The sequence below is a fragment of the Podarcis muralis genome, chromosome 2 (assembly GCF_964188315.1).
Source record: "Podarcis muralis chromosome 2, rPodMur119.hap1.1, whole genome shotgun sequence".
Taxonomy (NCBI): Eukaryota; Metazoa; Chordata; class Lepidosauria; order Squamata; family Lacertidae; genus Podarcis; species Podarcis muralis.
Window position 1 is genome coordinate 7243814 of NC_135656.1, and position 18798 is coordinate 7262611.

Sequence of the window (18798 nt, forward strand, 5' to 3'; positions counted from 1 at the left end):
AACTTAGTTGAATTCAGCCCATAGTTTGACACAATCCTTCCTTGTGGGATGTGAGCCATTAAGAATCAAAGCTATCTGCATAGCCCTTTCCATCAGCTATGTTTCTTGAAGGGGGTTCACATGACACACACCAGTGACACAAACGCAAAGTCCTGTGGCCTATATGGGATCACACCCATAGGTCTCCAACCCCACTCCCACCCACATGTAACTGGATAGGGAGGCAAACTGGATAAGAGCCAGCATGGTGTAGTGGTTAAGAGTGGTAGTCTCGTAATCTGGGGAACCGGGTTCGTGTCTCCGCTCCTCCACATGCAGCTGCTGGGTGATATGGGCTAGTCACACTTCTCTGAAGTCTCTCAGCCTCACCTCATAGAGTGTTTGTTGTGGGGGAGGAAGGGAAAGGAGATTGTTAGCCATTTTGAGACTCCTTAAGGGGAGTGAAAGGCGGGATATCAAGTCCAAACTCCTCTTCTTCTTATAAGTGAGCCTAGAGCAAGAAGCATGTTGGACACCCTTGTTCCATACAGTATGGAGGAAGGTTGACTGTAAAAGACATTACCTTCCTAATGAACACCCTGCGCACACTGCGGTCATCCCAGCTGAAAGTTGTGAGTGTCTCAGTGTCCCCCGAAAATCCACTGCCATAGTTGGGACTGGAGCCTGAAAAGGATGAAAAGCAAGACATGTCAAGCTTTGCTCCACTGCTCTTCTGGGGGCAAGTAGGGCACATCTCTCTTCAAAGAAGCACAAAATCTTCCAGGCACATTAATACCACTAGGACATTCTGTCACTGGTTTCCCTAAAGTTTGCAGCAAGTCAGATGATGTTTTCTATGGCAGGTCAGTATTTGCATATTCAACTGCCATTAACAAAAACACAATGCCAGCTCCTGCCAACCTAGCAGTTCAAAAGCACATCAAAGTGCAAGTAGATAAATAGGTACCACTCCGGTGGGAAGGTAAACAGTGTTTCCATGCACTGCTCTGGTTTCGCCAGAAGCAGCTTAGTCATGCTGGCCACATGACTCGGAAAAACTGTCTGCAGACAAACATCAGCTCCCTCGGCCAGTAAAGCGAGATGAGCACCGAAACCCCAGAATCGTTCACGACTGGACTTAACTGTCAGGGGTCCTTTACCTTTTTTTAATGTTCTACCACACAAAAAGGATCAGGTATGAATGAACTTTATGTCATAAAACCAAAGGCCTTTGCAAAACAAAACAAAGATAAACAAAACCCCCAAACTTACTTACTTCTTGTTGATACATAAGCTTTCTTCAGACATTATAAAATGGTTAATATTAACCATCATAAAATGGTTAACATTTATGTTCCCTGGATTTAGCCAGCAACATTGAATGAGACTTGTATATTTCATTGATTCTGTGTCCGTATATCAGATAAAGATCTACCCACGTTTTGCCAAATTTGTCTGAGAAGACAACACTTTGTTCTTCATTGAGCAAAACAAGCCAAATCTCTAGCTTTAGATGTGATGCTAAGCTAGAGATCATGGTTTGTCTCTCCCATGTGCTAGCAGGGATAAGAGTAGCCCAGATCAGCATGTTAATAGAAAACATGTGTGATGTGTGAACTGTGCCAGTGTATTAAGCTGGAGTATTTGGTTAGATTGTGGCTTCGGTTAATGGGGACCAAAACAAATTCTTTGCAGGTTGGGGGAAAAGGCCAACATTTGATTCCCTTTTGAGGGTGAAGTGAATGGAAAGTTACCATCTTCAAGATGAACAGTTTAAAAAGATGTCACAGGTGACAGTATCATAGATCAAAGATATAAGGGGGGGGGGGAAGAGTAGCAAACCCAGCAAAACAATGAAAATTGCATGTTCCAGTTCTTACCAAAGAAACACAAAATAGGATCAAAAGGCCACAGGGCCTGGGGAGCCCAGGTAGACTTTGTACTCTCAGGATCATGTGAATGTCCCAAGAAAGAGGACATTTCACAGGACTTTCCAGTTCTGAACAAAATGTGCTTGGTGTGTGTGTGTGTGTGTGTGTGTGTGTGAACTTTATACTAGTGTATGCCTTTTTGTACACATTACTTAGCTGGACAACTGCACTGCAATATTCAGAGAAGTGCGAATTTTGAAGGCAGGCCCTGCTTTAGTTTGTGTGTTGTTTTCAGAAAGTGTGAATTAGCTAAGTGCGCTTTTTAATGTGAACTGGATTAGATTTCCCCCCTATCCTTTGTGGGAATGGACTCGGGAGATCAGCTCAAATCTCATTTGTCTCAGACTTTGGTTTAATGTGAATTTTCCATTGTTCCTTGAATAAGCATTCAGATTTGTTGTTATCCATGGATATTTCTTAATGAAACCCATTTAAAGATTTTGAAGAAATATAACAACAAGATACCAACACCTATTCAGTGCTGTTACACTGTGAAAAACCTCTACTATGTATCCCTTGTGATTCCCCCCCCTCTAAACTGAAAACAATACACACTTTAGTCTTTTTCATAAGGAAGGTAATTCACCTGTTTCCTGCCCCTTTCCAACTTTACAATAATCCTTTCTGAGATGGAATGACCAGCACAGTACACTGTATTCCAAAAGTGACTGCACCATAGATTTATATGATGCCATTATGATAGTGGTTCGTTTTATTTTCAAACCCTTTCCTACCACCATCCAGAATGGAAGTTGCCTTTCTTCATTGCCATCATATATTGAGCTGAGCTGATCTTTTCACTGAGCATTTTCATTCACCATGACCCAAATATCTCTTTTGAAAATAGGGGGGGATTGGGGGGAAATAAAATACATACTTATTAATTTTAAGAATGTATAAACCATGCCTTTATCCAAAAGTAGATTACGGAGTTGTATAGGTAAACACTTGAAATATGCAGTGTGGTATTAAAATAGTGTAAATGAACTCAAAAGAAATTCAACAAAATTATAATAAAATTGAGGGGACCAAAAACTCAACAATATTTAAAAATGTATTTGAAATTTATTTATTTTTTAAAAGTTTATTATTATTTTTTAAGGCGCCAAACAGAATATAGAACTGATGCTAGGCATATCTCCCACAGGAGAGCATTTCATAGCTGAAGTGCCAGCACAGCAAAGGGCCTATCTTTTTAATACAGTGGTACCTCGGGTTACAGACGCTTCAGGTTACAGACTCTGCTAACCGAGAAATAGTACCTCGGGTTAAGAACTTTGCTTCAGGATGAGAACAGAAATTGCGCAGCAGCAGCACGGCAGAAGGCCCCATTAGCTAAAGTGGTGCTTCAGGTTAAGAACAGTTTCAGGTTAAGAACAGACCTCCAGAATGAATTAAGTACTTAACCCAAGGTACCAATGTATACAGGGACGCGGGTGGCGCTGTGGGTTAAAGCCTCAGCGCCTAGGACTTGCCGATCGAAAGATCGCAGTTCGAATCCCCGCGGCAGGGTGCGCTCCCGTTGCTCGGTCCCAGCGCCTGCCAACCTAGCAGTTCGAAAGCACCCCCGGGTGCAAGTAGATAAATAGGGACCGCTTACTAGCGGGAAGGTAAACGGCGTTTCCGTGTGCGGCTCTGGCTCGCCAGATGCAGCTTGTCACGCTGGCCACGTGACCCGGAAGTGTCTGCGGGCAGCGCTGGCCCCCAGCCTATAGAGTGAGATGGGCGCACAACCCTAGAGTCTGGCAAGACTGGCCCGTATGGGCAGGGGTACCTTTACCTTTACCACTGTATACATATTGTATTCCACCTATAACTGGAGAAGAACCTGCTCCAAAGATCTTAATATATGGGCGGGTTGATGAAATTAAAGGCATTCCAGTGATTGTACCTTTGAAATCCCTTCTCCACTGTGTGATGGTGGGTAATAATATATATATAATGTGTGCAGAAAATGCAGAGATACAGTTTATTGCCTCCAGGAAATACTGCAGTACAGTTGCCTCTTCTCCACCATAGCCAATCATGGCAGACATTTTGCTACAAAAGGATATGTGTCTATACATATCATGGGCTATATAGATATTGCAATTAGGGCTCAGGTTAGCCCTTTATTTTTCAGCTGTGGGGCCGAGGTTTTTCCTATTACTGAGCATTAAGTCTTCTTGTGAGCATATGAGGTGGGTCTCCCAGGGAATATTTCTCCTTTACGCCTAATGCAGAAGAAATCCCTCAGCTTGGTTTAATTGTCTCAGACTATACCATCTTGACATCACCTATTATGACAACTCTATCCACACCAGGGACAAATTTGGCCAAGATACAACAGTCTGCTTCATTTACAGAGTTCGTACTGCTTCATTGCCTAACTTCCAATGTTATTCGGTTTAAAATGGTGAAAGATTTGCTTGTTTGGTGCAAGGCTCACTCTGTTTTCTATTGCTGTTGTTATGTTCTGAGTTGAATAGGATCCAAAATGCAGCAGTCTGATTGGTCCTAGAACAATAGGATCCAAAATGCAGCAGTCTGATTGGTCCTAGAACAATAGGATCCAAAATGCAGCAGTCTGATTGGTCCTAGAACAATAGAATTCAGAATGCAGCAGTCTGATTGGTCCTAGAACAATGCAGCAGTATGATTGGTCTGCAGGAGCCACCCAATCCGGCTCCAGATGGAAGTGAATCCACAACCTGATTGGCCTACAGGAGAATTCTGGAATTAGCCAATCACGTGCAGCCCTTTGTGTAAATAATGTATATAAAGCAGATACTTTGAGGGGACTTTCATTCCTCCTCACCACTATGAGCTGAATAAAGAGCATGAAATCCACTCTTGAGTATATAGAAATTATGTATTTGAACCAGGTAGCTACACTATAGCCGAAGCAACCAGTATGATGCTCTCCAGTTATTGCTCTCATCATTCCTGACCATTGGCTATGCTGGCCTCAAACACTTGGAGGGCACCACACTAGCCCTCCCTGCTCTGCAGCTTAGCCAAATTATTTTACCCCATGTTTTCATCCATACAGGACTCCGAGATGGCTAACAAGCCATCATTTGAAAACAACAGCAATTCAGATTCAAGCACTACAAATAAAACAGCCACCAGCAAACTCCAATGTGATTCAGCAAGAGTAACACAACACTATCAAACCGATAGTTACATAAATTCAACTAACAAATATACCCACAACGTGCATACAACAACCATACTTTGCAAAAGCAGATGTGGAACATTACAAAGAAAAGTTCATCTTTTGCAAGTACTGCTCCTTAAAGTTATTAGGTTTGACACTTGTATTCGCTAAGACATATGTGGAACACAAAAAGCTTTTGTTTGGACATTACGTTTAAAAAAACTGATTCATTTGTGCATACAGTGGTACCTCGGGTTAAGAACGTACGGTAAATCATTCTGGAGGTCCATTCTTAACCTGAAACTGTTCTTAACCTGAAGCACCACTTTAGCTAATGGGGCCTCCCGCTGCTGCCGCGCCGCCAGAGCACAATTTCTGTTCTCATCCTGAAGCAAAGTTCTTAACCCGAGGTACTATTTCCGGGTTAGCAGAGTCTGTAACCTGAAGCATCTTTAACCTGAAGCATGTATGTAACCCGAGGTACCACTGTACATGGAGCATAAAAGCTTCTATTTGGACATTACGTATATAAAAACTGATCTATTTGTATTTCATGTTCTAAATGTTGGTCCTTAATTGCTTCTACTCAGTTAGATAATGTGAAAAGAGTTATGTTTATATGATGTATAAAGAATTTATACACAAAGAATTTAAACACAGCCAGTTACGTTGTGGGTATATTTGTCAGCAAGAGTAACAGCAAAACCAAATCAATAATTACCGTATTTTTCGCTCTATAAGACGCACTTTTCCCCTCCTAAAAAGTAAGGGGAAATGTGTGTGCATCTTATGGAGCGAATGCAGGCTGCGCAGCTATTGCTGAAGCCAGAACAGCAAGAGGGATTGCTGTGCAGTGATCCCTCTTGCTGTTCTGGCTTCTGGGATTCAGAATATAAGGTGTGTCTTATGGTCTGGTGCGTCTTATAGAGCGAAAAATACGGTAGTTGTGACTCTGGTTTTTATAAAGTACTGTAATAGTAACAGGCAGATAGAGAGGAAGGTAAATGGATAGTCTTAAGCCATGGATTTCCACAAGTTGGTATTATCCAAAGGTAACACCTCTCAGCCAGAGGTGCGAGATAAAGTGCTGGACGGCTTGGGAGTCAGGTGGAGTCATAACAGAAGCAGCAGCCCTTACGATATCCAGCCCCCTTAAAGCATTCACAGTCACCAACAGGACTTTGAACTGGACTTAGAAATGGATCAGCAGACAATATTAGGCAGAATGAGGCAGCTGTAGTTCCCCACTGCCACACCATTTCCTCTGAGCCCCCTAAGGGAGTAGGAAACCCTTGCCCATCTACTTCAAGCCATCCAGAAATAATACCAGTAGTAGTAGTATACCATACATCTGGTATACTGTAAGCCAGTGTTCCCCAACCTTGGGCCTCCAGCTGTTTTTGGACTACAATTCCCATCATCCTTGACCACTGGTCTTGCTAGCGAGGGATGATGGGAGTTGTAGTCCAAAAACAGCTGGAGGCCCAAGGTTGGGGAACATTGCTGTAAGCCATACCAGCAGTTTGCAATCTACCTCCTGCTCAGTCCTGCTCTACTCTACCTTGTAGTTTTGCCGGCATGATGCTGTTACCTGGAGCTACATCTTTTTGTGGTTAACTTACTATCTGGACCAAACTTTCCATATGAATCATTTGGTCCAGAACTTCTATCAGGACTCTTAAATTGCAAGGAACCTTCAAACATGCAGTCCTCAACCACCTACAGGCTAAAGTGGTAGTGACCTAGGAACTATTGGCCATATGTTTTTATTTCATGTGTAGGTTGCCTTTATGCTTGTAGGACATTATGATCTGCTCTGCATAGCATAAATTGACTTGCAAAAGTAGGTAGGGGAGGGTGTGGGTGGGCCTCCTACTTTTGGCAGGGAGGAAACTGGACATTTGGTCCTTTCTCTTCCATAAAAGAGGCTAGATTTTTGAGAGAGGGAGCCTGGATTGTCAAGCATGTAAAATTGTAAAAATTTAATTGCACGGGTTTTTAGTGGTCAACAACCCATGATGCAATCCCTCTGTGAATTTATATAGGCTATTGCAACTTGCTGCTCTTTGTTACTAAGCCCAACTTCATTTCCAGATACACTTAACTGTTGTGAAGCAGCAGGCTGAAAGCAAAGATGAACAAGGTTTAAGTGTCTTAAGGGAGCTGCAGATAAGGAGCTTAGGGGCTTATTAATTCTAAACCACCCTTTCCAGCTTGCGGGCAGCCTCTCCCTAATGATGTTTCACCAACGTCAGAGAGGTTCATGAGATGCAGTTTTTGAGGAAGTATCATACAGAATTCCCTCCTATTAATACCCCCTTCCTAGAGTTGCCGTACATTCCTAATTCTAAGGGACCTCAAAAAACGATAGGATACTTTGGTTACGGTTGATCAAGCCACAAAATAGGGTTCATTGCGGTCAGAATCAATTTGGGCAAATATTGAAACTAGGCCACTTGCAATACTTCAGGGAGAAGATTAGAACATGTCAAAGAAAAAAGAATTATGTCCATTAGATTTCTAACCCACCGCAGCAAAACAAAATATTCATTAATCACAATGCTACTCAAAGCCACCCCTAGCATTAGGCAGAGTGAGGCAGCCCATCTCAGTCACCTGATTTGGGGATACCAAAAATAGCAGCAACATTTGGATTATTCGGATTATTAACATTATGATTGCTCTACATCATTTTACAGCCATTGGGATTGCTATTTGGTTGCTTGCCCCCAGTATCCAAATGCTGTGTTCCAGCTCTGTGTATATTGGAATCGTTGGAGTGGTTTAATGCTGGTCACCCAGAATGAGTGCTTTGAGAGGGGGAGCCCGGATTATGAGACATGTGATAAAGGTGAATAATATACCTTTGCTTTTCTGAATTATCACCCACTATTCAACCCTAAACCCAGGTTTGCTGGTAACTAGATTCCACCACTGTGTTGCAAGCTTTATGCAGCAAACTCCTGTGGAATCAGGGCATTCATATTAAGAACAATCAAATGACACTGCCGCCCCGGGGGACACTTAAGGTGTATATTTTTAGGACCCACCTTATTTTTGTGACTGTAAATTGTTTAAAACTGATTTTAATATTGTGCTTTACTGTTGTGTTACGTAACCCAGCCTGGGACCTTAGGGTGATGGGAGGGGAATGAATCAATGAACGAATAAGCGCCTGAACCAAAGCCAACGTTCACTGAAACCTTTTCATAGTCACTCAGTTGGACCTTGTATTAAACTCCCAACACCCATTGGAACATTAAGATCCAAGCTATAAATTAAGTAGCTGAAAATTCGCATTTACTGTATTTCTCGAGCGTATTCTTCTTATTGCTGCTTTTACGTAGCAAAAACATGTCCATTGTCCTCTGAAGGCTCCAGCACCCAGAAGCAGATGTGAAGATCAATGAGAGAGTAACCATTCTGAAAGGCTGCATGCCCCTCCTTGGTGACATCATTGTGATGGCACAGGACTAGAACCTTCAGGTGGCAGATGAACTCACCCATCCCTCTGGGGCCTTTGGTTCCTCACTGAGGATTTCCTGGGGCATGGTTAGGGATGCCCAAGGAATCCATTGAAAATGGACTATCAAACAGATTTTCTTCTGTCCACCCATTCAAGCCCTATTGCAGCACGGACTCTTGCTATTAATCAGGCTTCCTCAACCTCGGCCCTCCAAATGTTTTGAGACTACAATTCCCATCATCCCTGACCACTGGTCCTGCTAGCTAGGGATCATGGGAGTTGTAGGGAAAACATCTGGAGGGCCGAGGTTGAGGAAACCTGCTATAAATGCTCTTCATCTTAGCTCATGAAACTGAAAATATTTTTTAAACATGCTCACATGATACATATATAGATGCATAAATTGTTTTGCAATATACATTATTTACATATCACTGATGTAGAATTGCCAGTGTCCCAATAGATGCCTCTCTGCTTTTTAAATTTCTGAAGTGTTTGTTGCTAGAGGGAGCCTATATGCATTGATTGCAAGCCTAACCATGTTCTACTCAGAAGTAAATCCCAAAACTTCAATGAGGCATACTCTCAGGTAAGTGGGGGTTAGGATTTCGACCTTAATCTGTTTCCTATTGTGAATTTCAAAAACCAGTGGAATGAATCACTCATTCTTGCTTTTTCACATGGAAAGAAATGATCTCTTGTTACCTGTGGATTTTATCTGTGCTCTACAGTTAGTCAGAGTCCCTTTGTCAAACTGGGGAAAACCATCTGGATTTGACTGCTCATTTTTACTTACAATCCATCCCCTAAATCTTTATTTTCAAACCAAAATTTAATTTAAATTTACTTTTCTCCCCCACTACCACCAGCAAGTTTTGTTGATTTATAGCTTGTACTTTCCTAGATACTACTCAGTTCCCTTTGTACTGTGCAGGGAATTTTAAAACTGGACATTATTTTTATTTTCATTGCAGGAATACATTCACACAATGAGGATTTCAAGCTTTCAAACACAAAGTCATGTTCACTGTAAACATTTAAAACATTTAAAACCTAAATTGGTTTGAGTGTAATGTTTCAGCAAGCACATGACCACGAACATTTTCCATATAAATACACATTTATTAAATAGACGATGCAATAAAAAGAACTTATATGTTAACTGAGCAAAGGAGAATGTCTGTAGAATTTAGAAAATCCAGCAAACATAGAGCAAAATATCAACAAGATATTAAACTGTCCCTTCTTGACTCCTCAGTCAGGGAAACAAGAGAGAATGGCAAGTTTATACGGAGCTGTGAGAAATCAAATCTCCCAGTTCTCTTAACAACTAGTACATAATTTATAGAGTTTCCACAAAGGTAGCAGTGGAGGAGCTCCCAACTTATCCACAAAGCTATGAATTAATGGAGACATTTTAATTAAAGATAGATAGATAGATGATAGATGATAGATAGATAGATGATAGATAGATAGATAGATAGATAGATAGATAGATAGATAGATAGATAGATGATAGATAGATAGATATAGATAGATAGATAGATAGATAGATAGATAGATAGATAGATAGATAGATAGATAGATAGATAGATAGATAGAGATATGAATATTTTTATAAATAAATAATTGCATATAACTGCATAATGACACCACAAATACTCAAATACTCATGCAGGGTAAGAAGTCAATAGCAGTGCAAGACTATGTGTATCTACTCAAAAGTAAGTCTGATTAAATTCATAGGGTTGTATTCTAAGAGAAAGCGGAAACTCACTGGGATCCACATACGCCCAAGCTGGATGGAGAGGAACGTTCAGAGGTGGAGGGAATGCCCCTGATTTCAGTCCTTCTGCTGAGGTCGCCTCTTCGTATGTTGGAGGAGCTGATGGGACGTTTGTGTTGTCCTTTTTGTCTGCATCTGCCTGCTGCCCTTCAGAGTTTGCAGGCTTGTTATTCACGGAGAGCTGCAGAGCAAAATAGGAAATTGAACATTATTATTTTTTGTTTTTATTTTTAAGAAAATAAATAAAAAACCCTCATGTGTTTTGTATGGGACAAAGAGGAGGCAACCAAAACAAAGTTCCAGTTCCAGTATTTTTTTAAGGGGACACATGGCCAAGGGAGCTTCAGCTGCCCTCTTAGCCTAGAAGAGGTGGGGCATATATACAGAGAATGGTCTGACCTTCTCAGCTTTCCCATGTCCAGTAAGAACGGCAATACTGTTTAAGCAATGGATCTGTGGTGAACCTTGGTTGAACTAAATGCTGAGTCTTTCCACCTTGAGTAAACTAAATTGACTACTGCCCAGATTTAGGACATGCTCATTTCTCATATACACCAAGTAAGGTCTTGGAAAATGATTTTTTCCTAAGACCTCTTGTCAATGATGGCATGTTAGCCAACAGTCGTAAGAGGGAACTTTAATGGCAGAGGTGGTTCATATGCAGGTCAGCACGGAGATTCAGAGACTTGAAGTAAAGTTAGCTTTTTATTAGGATAAACAGCATACAGTACATCCAGAGAGCACCACAGGGCACAGCTTGCCTCCAGGAGCACAGTGGCCAAGACTGCCTGTCTGCACCTCCTAAGGTAAAGGTAAAGGGAACCCTGACCATTAGGTCCAGTCGTGACCGACTCTGGGGTTGTGCGCTCATCTCGCTCTATATGCTGAGGGAGCCGGCGTTTGTCCACAGACAGCTTCTGGGTCATGTGGCCAGCATGACTAAGCCACTTCTGGCGAACCAGAGCAGCACACAGAAATGCCATTTACCTTCCCGTCGGAGTGATACCTATTTATCTACTTGCACTTTGTGCTTTCGAACTGCTAGGTTGGCAGGAGCAGGGACCAAGCAATGGAAGCTCACTCCATCGCGGGGATTCGAACCGCCAACCTTCTGATTGGCAAGCCCAAATCTCTTCATTAGATGTATGTCTTCCAAACAACCTTAACCTCTTGTTCCCTCTGTGCTCTTTGTTTGGCTACATGCAAAACTTTGTGTGTCCTTGGAGACAAGGGCAGGAGGGGAGCTTAATACAGTGGGACCTGTCAGTTCCCGTGAAGCTGCCATAGCTCCTGTCCCCTTCCTCCTCTGCTTCAGGTCCTGAACCTGAATTTCTTCCCTCTGCTTCCTGCCCTGCCCTTGAATGGCTTTCTACCTGTGGCTCCTCTCTCTCCCTCAAGCCTGTTGCTTCTTCATCACCCCACCCTCCTCCTTCCTCTGACCCATCTTCCATGTCCCACCACAAGTTCCCTGGTTCACAGGCTTCCTCCTCTGAGGTTTCCTGTGGGGGTTCTTCCAGAGCCTCCCACCACTCTTCTTCATCCAGCCAGTCCCTGACCCAGAAGCTCAACTTTGTGGTGCTTTTAAAGAAGCAAGTGGGAACTAGTAGGGTTATAGCAAAAGGTTCCTCATTACGTTTTTCATGAAAGCCATTGTTTCCTCATGTATATCAAGCGAGGGGCTGTGGTCCTCTAGATGTTGCTGGACAACAACTCCCACCATCCCTGGCTGTGGCTGGTGGAAGTTGTAGTCTAATGACATCTCGAAGGCCTCAGTGGGTTCCCCACAGTTGTCGTATTCCATTTTGTTTCGTAGATGTGTCCATTGCCCTAGACCAGGGGTCAGCAAACTTTTCAGCAGCAGTCCCCTGTCCCTCAGACCTTGTGGGGGGCTGGACTATATTTTGATGGGGGGGGATGAACAAATTCCTATGCCCCACAATAACCCAGAGATGCATTTTAAATAAAAGGATACATTCTACTTATGTAAAAACATGCTGATTCCCGGATTGTCCAAGGGCCAGATGTAGAAGACGATTGGGCTGGATCCAGCCCCCGGGCATTAGTTTGCCTACCCATGCCCCTAGACTGATCCACTGGCTTTTTGTGAGACTGTAAGCTCAGCCTTGCCATCTAGGAGTTCAATCTGTAGACCAGAGGTGCATAGCTGTCAACTTACAGATTTGAAAATAAGGGACTAGCAGCCGAAATAAGGGATTTTAGTCTACCAGCTGAAATACGAAGTTAAAAGGGACCAGAGAATTTTGGAGAGCAGCGCCAGTTTTTAGCCCTTGGTTTCCAGAGGTTGCTGCTCAAGACACCAGCCGATGAAACACTGCAATTAAATAACTACAAACAGCAACCACTTTTCACGCAAAACAAAGTCCAAGCTACGAAGATGCTGCTGCAGTTGTGTATCTTTTCTCTCGTGCTCCATCTGCAGCTCTCAATTCCATCAGGTGGGGCGGGAGGAAGGGGGGGGAATAGTGCCCGAAGTAAACCCACAGATCAGACCATCTATGCTAGTCTACCACTACAAATCTATGGGAGAAGCATTTGCGGTCCTTCCCTTGTAGCCCTTGGAACACCTGCCCACGCCTCCGCCTCCTCCTCTTCCTCCTCTCTTGGAACTGCTTTCTCTATGGTTGCCCTCGCTCTCCTCTCAAGGCTCCTCAGCAATTCATAGGCCATGCCAGGCTGCCCATCTCATCCGGGTCCTTCAGCGGCACAGCCGCAGTACGGCCTAGCGGGAGCGGCAGTGACGGGCAGAGGGGAGGCCCCAGGCAGAGATGCTCAGTTCGGCGGCCGCGAGGAGGATGGTGGCGGAAGGGCCCGAGGCTCCCGCCAGTCCCGGCGGGAAGGGGCTCCCAGGGGCTGAGGCTGGTGAGAGGAGGCCGGAGGGGGGCAGGCCGGGCAGCCAAGCAACACAGATGGAGCCTCCCTCCTCCCTGGCCGGCAGGGAGGGAGGGAGAGGAGCTGCTTCCTTTGAAACCCGGGAAATTTAAGGGACATCCATCAATAAGGGACAGCAGCGGGACATGGCGCTGGGATAAGGGACTGTCCCTTCAAATAAGGGACGCTTGACAGCTATGCAGAGGTGGGGAACCTGTGGCCCTCCAGATGTTGCTGAACTGCAGCTCCCATCATCCCTTTCCATTGGCCACGTTGGCTGGGTCTCATGGAGTTGTAGTTCAACAGCATCTGGTGGGCCAAAGGTTCCCCACCCCTCCTGTAGACTGCAGGATAATCCAGCCCATAGTATTTCAAATTATGCCTCTGCTTCTGTGGCTTGAACAAAAAACACATGTCCTCCCTAATGTCTCACAGCAGTTAAAAATACTTAAAACAACAGAAGCAACACACTCTGTGGTCCAGCATCACTTGGCACCGCTATCTTGAATAACAGATTCAAAATAAGCCCTATTGACCTCAGAAGGATTTAGGTCCTAGTGCAGCCTGACACTCAATTTGGCGTCCCCAACTCCAACCCTGTACAATCAACAGCACAGCTCCATAAAAACAATGCTAATGAAACCCCCCGGCTGTTTCACAGCAGCAAGAGCCGTCTTGCAGTGCAGCCACCCCACAAAAGCTTTCTATAATTATAACAACTCAACACATGGCAGCTGAACAATCTGAGCCAATCAGCAGCAGTGCCAAAATGAATCAGAGGTGTGTGGAGTTGTCCAGGAGTTGCGTCAGTGTGGTGCCATCTGGATTGAGGTGACCTAATTCAAAGGGAGCAAGTGCCTAGAAGGTGAGGAGGGGGGGGGGCAGAAGAAAAGGGAAGGGGACCTTTGCAAAGGAGATTTCTTAGGTCCAGCTTTGTGCAAGAAATTTAGCATTTCATACGCATCCTCTAGTATAGGCACGGGAGTAGAATCTCATTGTATGACATCAACACCCTGCTGGCCACATTCCAGTTCCACAAGCAAGGGAGCATTTGGGATAACTCATCCCTATTACATAACTCCCTTTGCGCACAGGTGAGACCCAGAATTATGGAAGACACAACATAAGCGATTGCAGCAGCATCCAAAATTGAACCACCATAGATTTGTTGCTTGCATCATAGCCAGCAGCCCAGGGTTCTAACACCTACAGGAGGCTAAAAACTAAAACATGCATTTAATGCCCCTCTGATGCTGCTTTTACATGGCAACTGATTTCTTATAGGGGGGTTGGGGAGGCTAGGGCCAGGGGGTGTGATGGATGAAATTTAATCTCCTTCAGTTCAATCTCCTGCAATGAGTAAGAGCAGGATTTCTTATTCTTGCAAGGTTTCAAGAGCACTTTTAAAGGGCTGGGAGGAACACAAATCCCAGGGAGAGATGATAGGGGATAAGTTGAGGTGATTGACAGCAATCCTGTCACTAGCCCTGCGCTGACATGCAATAAACCTCTTCCCACATCCCCCCCCCCCGCTTTTTCTCTTTCGCAACAGGGATTTGGTGCAAAGAACAAGCAGATGGATGATTTGCTCTCATACACAAACACACAAAGATGGTGAGGTTGCATTAATTCAGCACCACAATTGCACTTGTCCTTACACCACGCTTAATTCTGCCAAACATCTACAAGCCAGCTTGATTATTAGAATTAAGCAAGGCATATTTGGTCCTGATCCCCACCTACCTTTCCCTGCGTCATGTTTTCCTATGGACTGATGCTCCTCTGCTTGAGAGAATGGCACTTCGCAGGAAGCGAGAGCGAGGATAGCTATTTTTCTCCCCTCTGCTCAGCAGCTGACTGGCTACGTATTATTTGCTGGCTCTTTCCCTGGCGTGTCGCTTCAACCTCTGCAGCCTGGTCTGGTGATGCTCTTACATTCCAGCAACATCTAGATCTCATCTCCCTTCTGGTGGTGGAGGTGGGAATCTACCATTCCCGAGCTGCTGAACAGGGGGGGATGCTGAGGAAAGCAGATGCAAGAAAGAAAGGTGGGGGTGCCGAGGAAGGACAGTGCAAGCTTTTGACGTAGCTTCTTTCAGAGCGTGATGCAGTGTCACACGCAGAGAGACAAACCCAGCAAATGGCAGAATGCAGTTTAACGGCGGAGGACCAGAATCGCAGAGTGAACAAACAAAAGGGGAGGTGAAAGAGAGGAGGTGATGCAGAGGAGAGCTGGGAAGGATGCTCTTCTAAGACTTAAATGCACCACTTTGCTGCGTTACTAACAGCAGCCCAGGGAGCGATTAGCAGCAGAGCAGCTTGGGGAACCACAGTGTTGCACATCAGAAGGGAAAGACGCCCTTGCTTCCACTCTGACTTTCACATAGTCAGCTAGATAGTTTTATCAGGTTTGCATTTATCACTTCACCCATCCAAAGACATCCCAAAGAGATTTGCAATGGTAAAATGCAGAATACCTTTTAAAAATAAATCAATAGGACAGTTCAAAATCATTTAAAACAACACAGTGGCTTTGTGCATATATAATCCTCTCTGAACAGCTGGCTATGGGGCTGTGGACACACCACATATTTAAAACAATTCCCCTTCAAAGAATCCTGAGAATTGAAGCTGCTGGGAAATGTAGCTCTCCTATGGAAGACTACACTTCCCAGGATTTGGGGTGTGTGCTTTAAATGTAGGTTTCACGCAGAACCTTCATTATTCTTTGTACTTTCTTGTCAGATTCTCCTTTAAAATACGTACACATTTACATGTTGTGTGCATTGTGGCCTAGATGCCTTACAGGACTATTTTCATCCCTCTTAAAACTTTAATGGGTCATGCATTTTATTTGCCTTAATTGCTGAGCCCTGAAGACAGTCCTGTTTTATTGTCGTGCTCTTAAAAAAACAATCACAAGCCACATGCACATCAGCAAGAACACGAGCAGAAGATCTACCCAGTTTCAATGAGGTGCAAGGTTTAACAACTTAGCTCTTAGGTTTTTGGCATTGTCAAAGATTCATTGTACAGTTGGAAGGTATCCCAAGGATCATCTAGTCCAACCCCCTGCCATGTAGAACTCTCAACTAATGCATCCATGTAATGGTTCTAGGGGTTGCTTGTGCGTAAGCCGGTGCTTATCTCCCCGGCTGGGTGCAAACACTTGGCTGGGTTGCCTAAGTGGACCTTTTCTGTCCAGACAGCCACTCACCCGTGGCTGACTCAATCGCTGGCAGAATCCGTGAGTGGGCGTTTCTTAAACTTCTTCCAGCAAAGAAGTTCTTTGACGCCTAGTCTCTGCCTACCCTCTCTGCGCGGAAGCCTTCTGCGCAGGGAGGGTGTGGGCAACGGAGGACCCCTACTCTCCCCGCTGGTCTCCGGCAAGGAGTCATGAGACCGCCTCGCCGCTTCCCCCATCTGCCCCCCTTCTCCACTGGTGCTACGCTGATTCTCTTCCCCCAGAAGATGGGCTGCTTCTCCCGATCCCTGGACGCTCTCTGGAATCCCTCTGGCTTTTGCTCTCTCCCTCCGGCACTGATGGCAGTTCCCTGACAATCCATGACAGATCTTTCTCCTCTGTTCCTCCACTCCCCCACAGGGAAGCCACATGTCACTTTTATGTGGCGGCAACAACGAGTCTTGCAGCACCTTAAATATTAGCAAATTTGTAAGAGCACAAGCTTTTGCGGAACACCCACAAATATGTTGGCCTTCAAAGTGCTGCAAGACACGCATTCTTGGTCTTCCCCTTTGTGTGCCTTATATTCTGCATGCAAACCAGAGCCCTGAGTGTGCCCCACTGGCATTCCTAGATGGTGTTTGACAGTGGCAGTGCAGAGGTAAAGGTAAAGGGACCCCTGACCGTTAGGTCCAGTCGCGGACGACTCTGGGGTTGCGGCACTCATCTCGCTCTATAGGCCGAGGGAGCCGGTGTACAGCTTCCAGGTCATGTGGCCAGCATGACTAAGCTGCTTCTGGTGAACCAGAGCAGCGCACAGAAACGCCGTTTACCTTCCCGCCAGAGAGGTACCTATTTATCTACTTGCACTGGCGTGCTTTCGAACTGCTAGGTGGACAAGAGTTGGGACTAAGCAACGGGAGCTCACCCCATCGCGGGGATTTGAACCGCCGACCTTCTGATCAGCAAGCCCTAGGCTCTGTGGTTTAGACCACGCCACCCACATCCCTATGTGGCATTGTATACTGAATTTTTAATTACTGGGAGTCCATTTTCACCTAAAACATTCAATAAAAATATAATAAATATAATTATAACATAATATAATATAATAACAACATAAAATAAAATTGAAGCATTATGTCTAAGGTGCCCACTTGCAGGGCCAGCCTGCAGGAATTTTTCCAGGTTGCAGGGAGGACATAAGTACTGAAAGGATGGAGCAGATGAAAGATAGAGACAGAGAGAAAGAGAAAAGATGAATAGCTCCTGTACATTTTGCCTCATATCCCAGGTTCTACAAATGCGGCGGGGGGGGGGGGATTCTTTAAAGAAAATGAAAGCTGGAAATCTGGGGGTTGTTCCATTTGCAGAAGCTGACTGGACTGGCAGTGTAATCTTACTTTGACACTGATGATAGTATAGCCCATTTCTCCCTTGCATCTGAGGGTAGCAAAGTAGCTTAGAAGAGTCAAGAACAACCATCGAGCTTCACAGCTCTGTCCTCCAGCAGAGGGGAATAGCCGGGACAGATGGTCACCACTTCCCCCTAACATCTTCTGCCTGAGGCAGTTGCCACAGTATTTGCCTAACAGTAGGGCCGGTCCTGGCCATTTGCTAGGATACTGTAAAAAGTACTACTGATGTTGCAACAAGATTTGCTTTACTTATTTACTTACTTATTTCAACAATTAACCTGCAGTTTATACTTTTAGCATGTTAATTAGTTATACAGTCCAGAAAACATTTTGCTCTTGAATGCTTCCAGAACAAAGTTGGAAATTCAGGAGTTTATTTTATTAAAGCTATAGGCACAGTGCATTAGCTACTGTTGTGTCGAAAAAAATACTACTATTGCATTCTATTTCCTCCCTGTAAATTGTTGTCTATTTCTGAGTCATTCAGAGTGATGCAGCAGTTTCACCCTCAGACTTTAGCGAGAAAGTAAACTCCTTATACAAGATGAATATTTACCTGTCAGGATGACAACGGTTTAACAAGTTGTATTATTTATACGTTCAGTTCAATACAGTTTGTTTCTCCCCCTTGAGCCCAAGAGGGGGTTTGGTCTTCTTGCTCCAGAAGCGCATTCTCATCCTCTCCAACATTTCTCAGATGAAAATAGGGACATCCCATTCCATAATGATAATTTTACTATTTATACCCCACCCATCGTACTGGGTTGCCCCAGCCACTCTGAGCATCTTCCAACATATATAAAAACATAAGAAAACGTAAGAGGGACACGGGTGGTGCTGTGGTCTAAACCACAGAGCCTAGGACTTGCCGATCAGAAGGTCGGCGGTTCGAATCCCCGCGACGGGGTGAGCTCGGTCCCTGCTCCTGCCAACCTAGCAGTTTGAAAGCACGTCAAAGTGCAAGTAGAGAAATAGGTACCGCTCTAGCGGGAAGGTAAACAACGTT

General features: G+C 44.5%; 1 protein-coding gene across 1 annotated transcript in view; it reads right to left on the minus strand.

Annotated features, from left to right (window-relative positions):
- The window catches only part of FAIM2 (Fas apoptotic inhibitory molecule 2), a 38597-nt gene extending 23247 nt beyond the window's left edge, over positions 1-15350 (minus strand). Inside the window, exons 1-3 of the mRNA XM_077923823.1 lie at positions 14934-15350; positions 10293-10482; positions 563-663 (exon numbers count right to left, since the gene is read on the minus strand). Coding sequence (XP_077779949.1) covers positions 563-663; positions 10293-10482; positions 14934-14948 — 306 coding nt within the window. The 5' untranslated portion in view covers positions 14949-15350. The remainder of the gene's footprint in view (positions 1-562; positions 664-10292; positions 10483-14933) is intronic.
- Positions 15351-18798: the final 3448 nt, after the last annotated feature.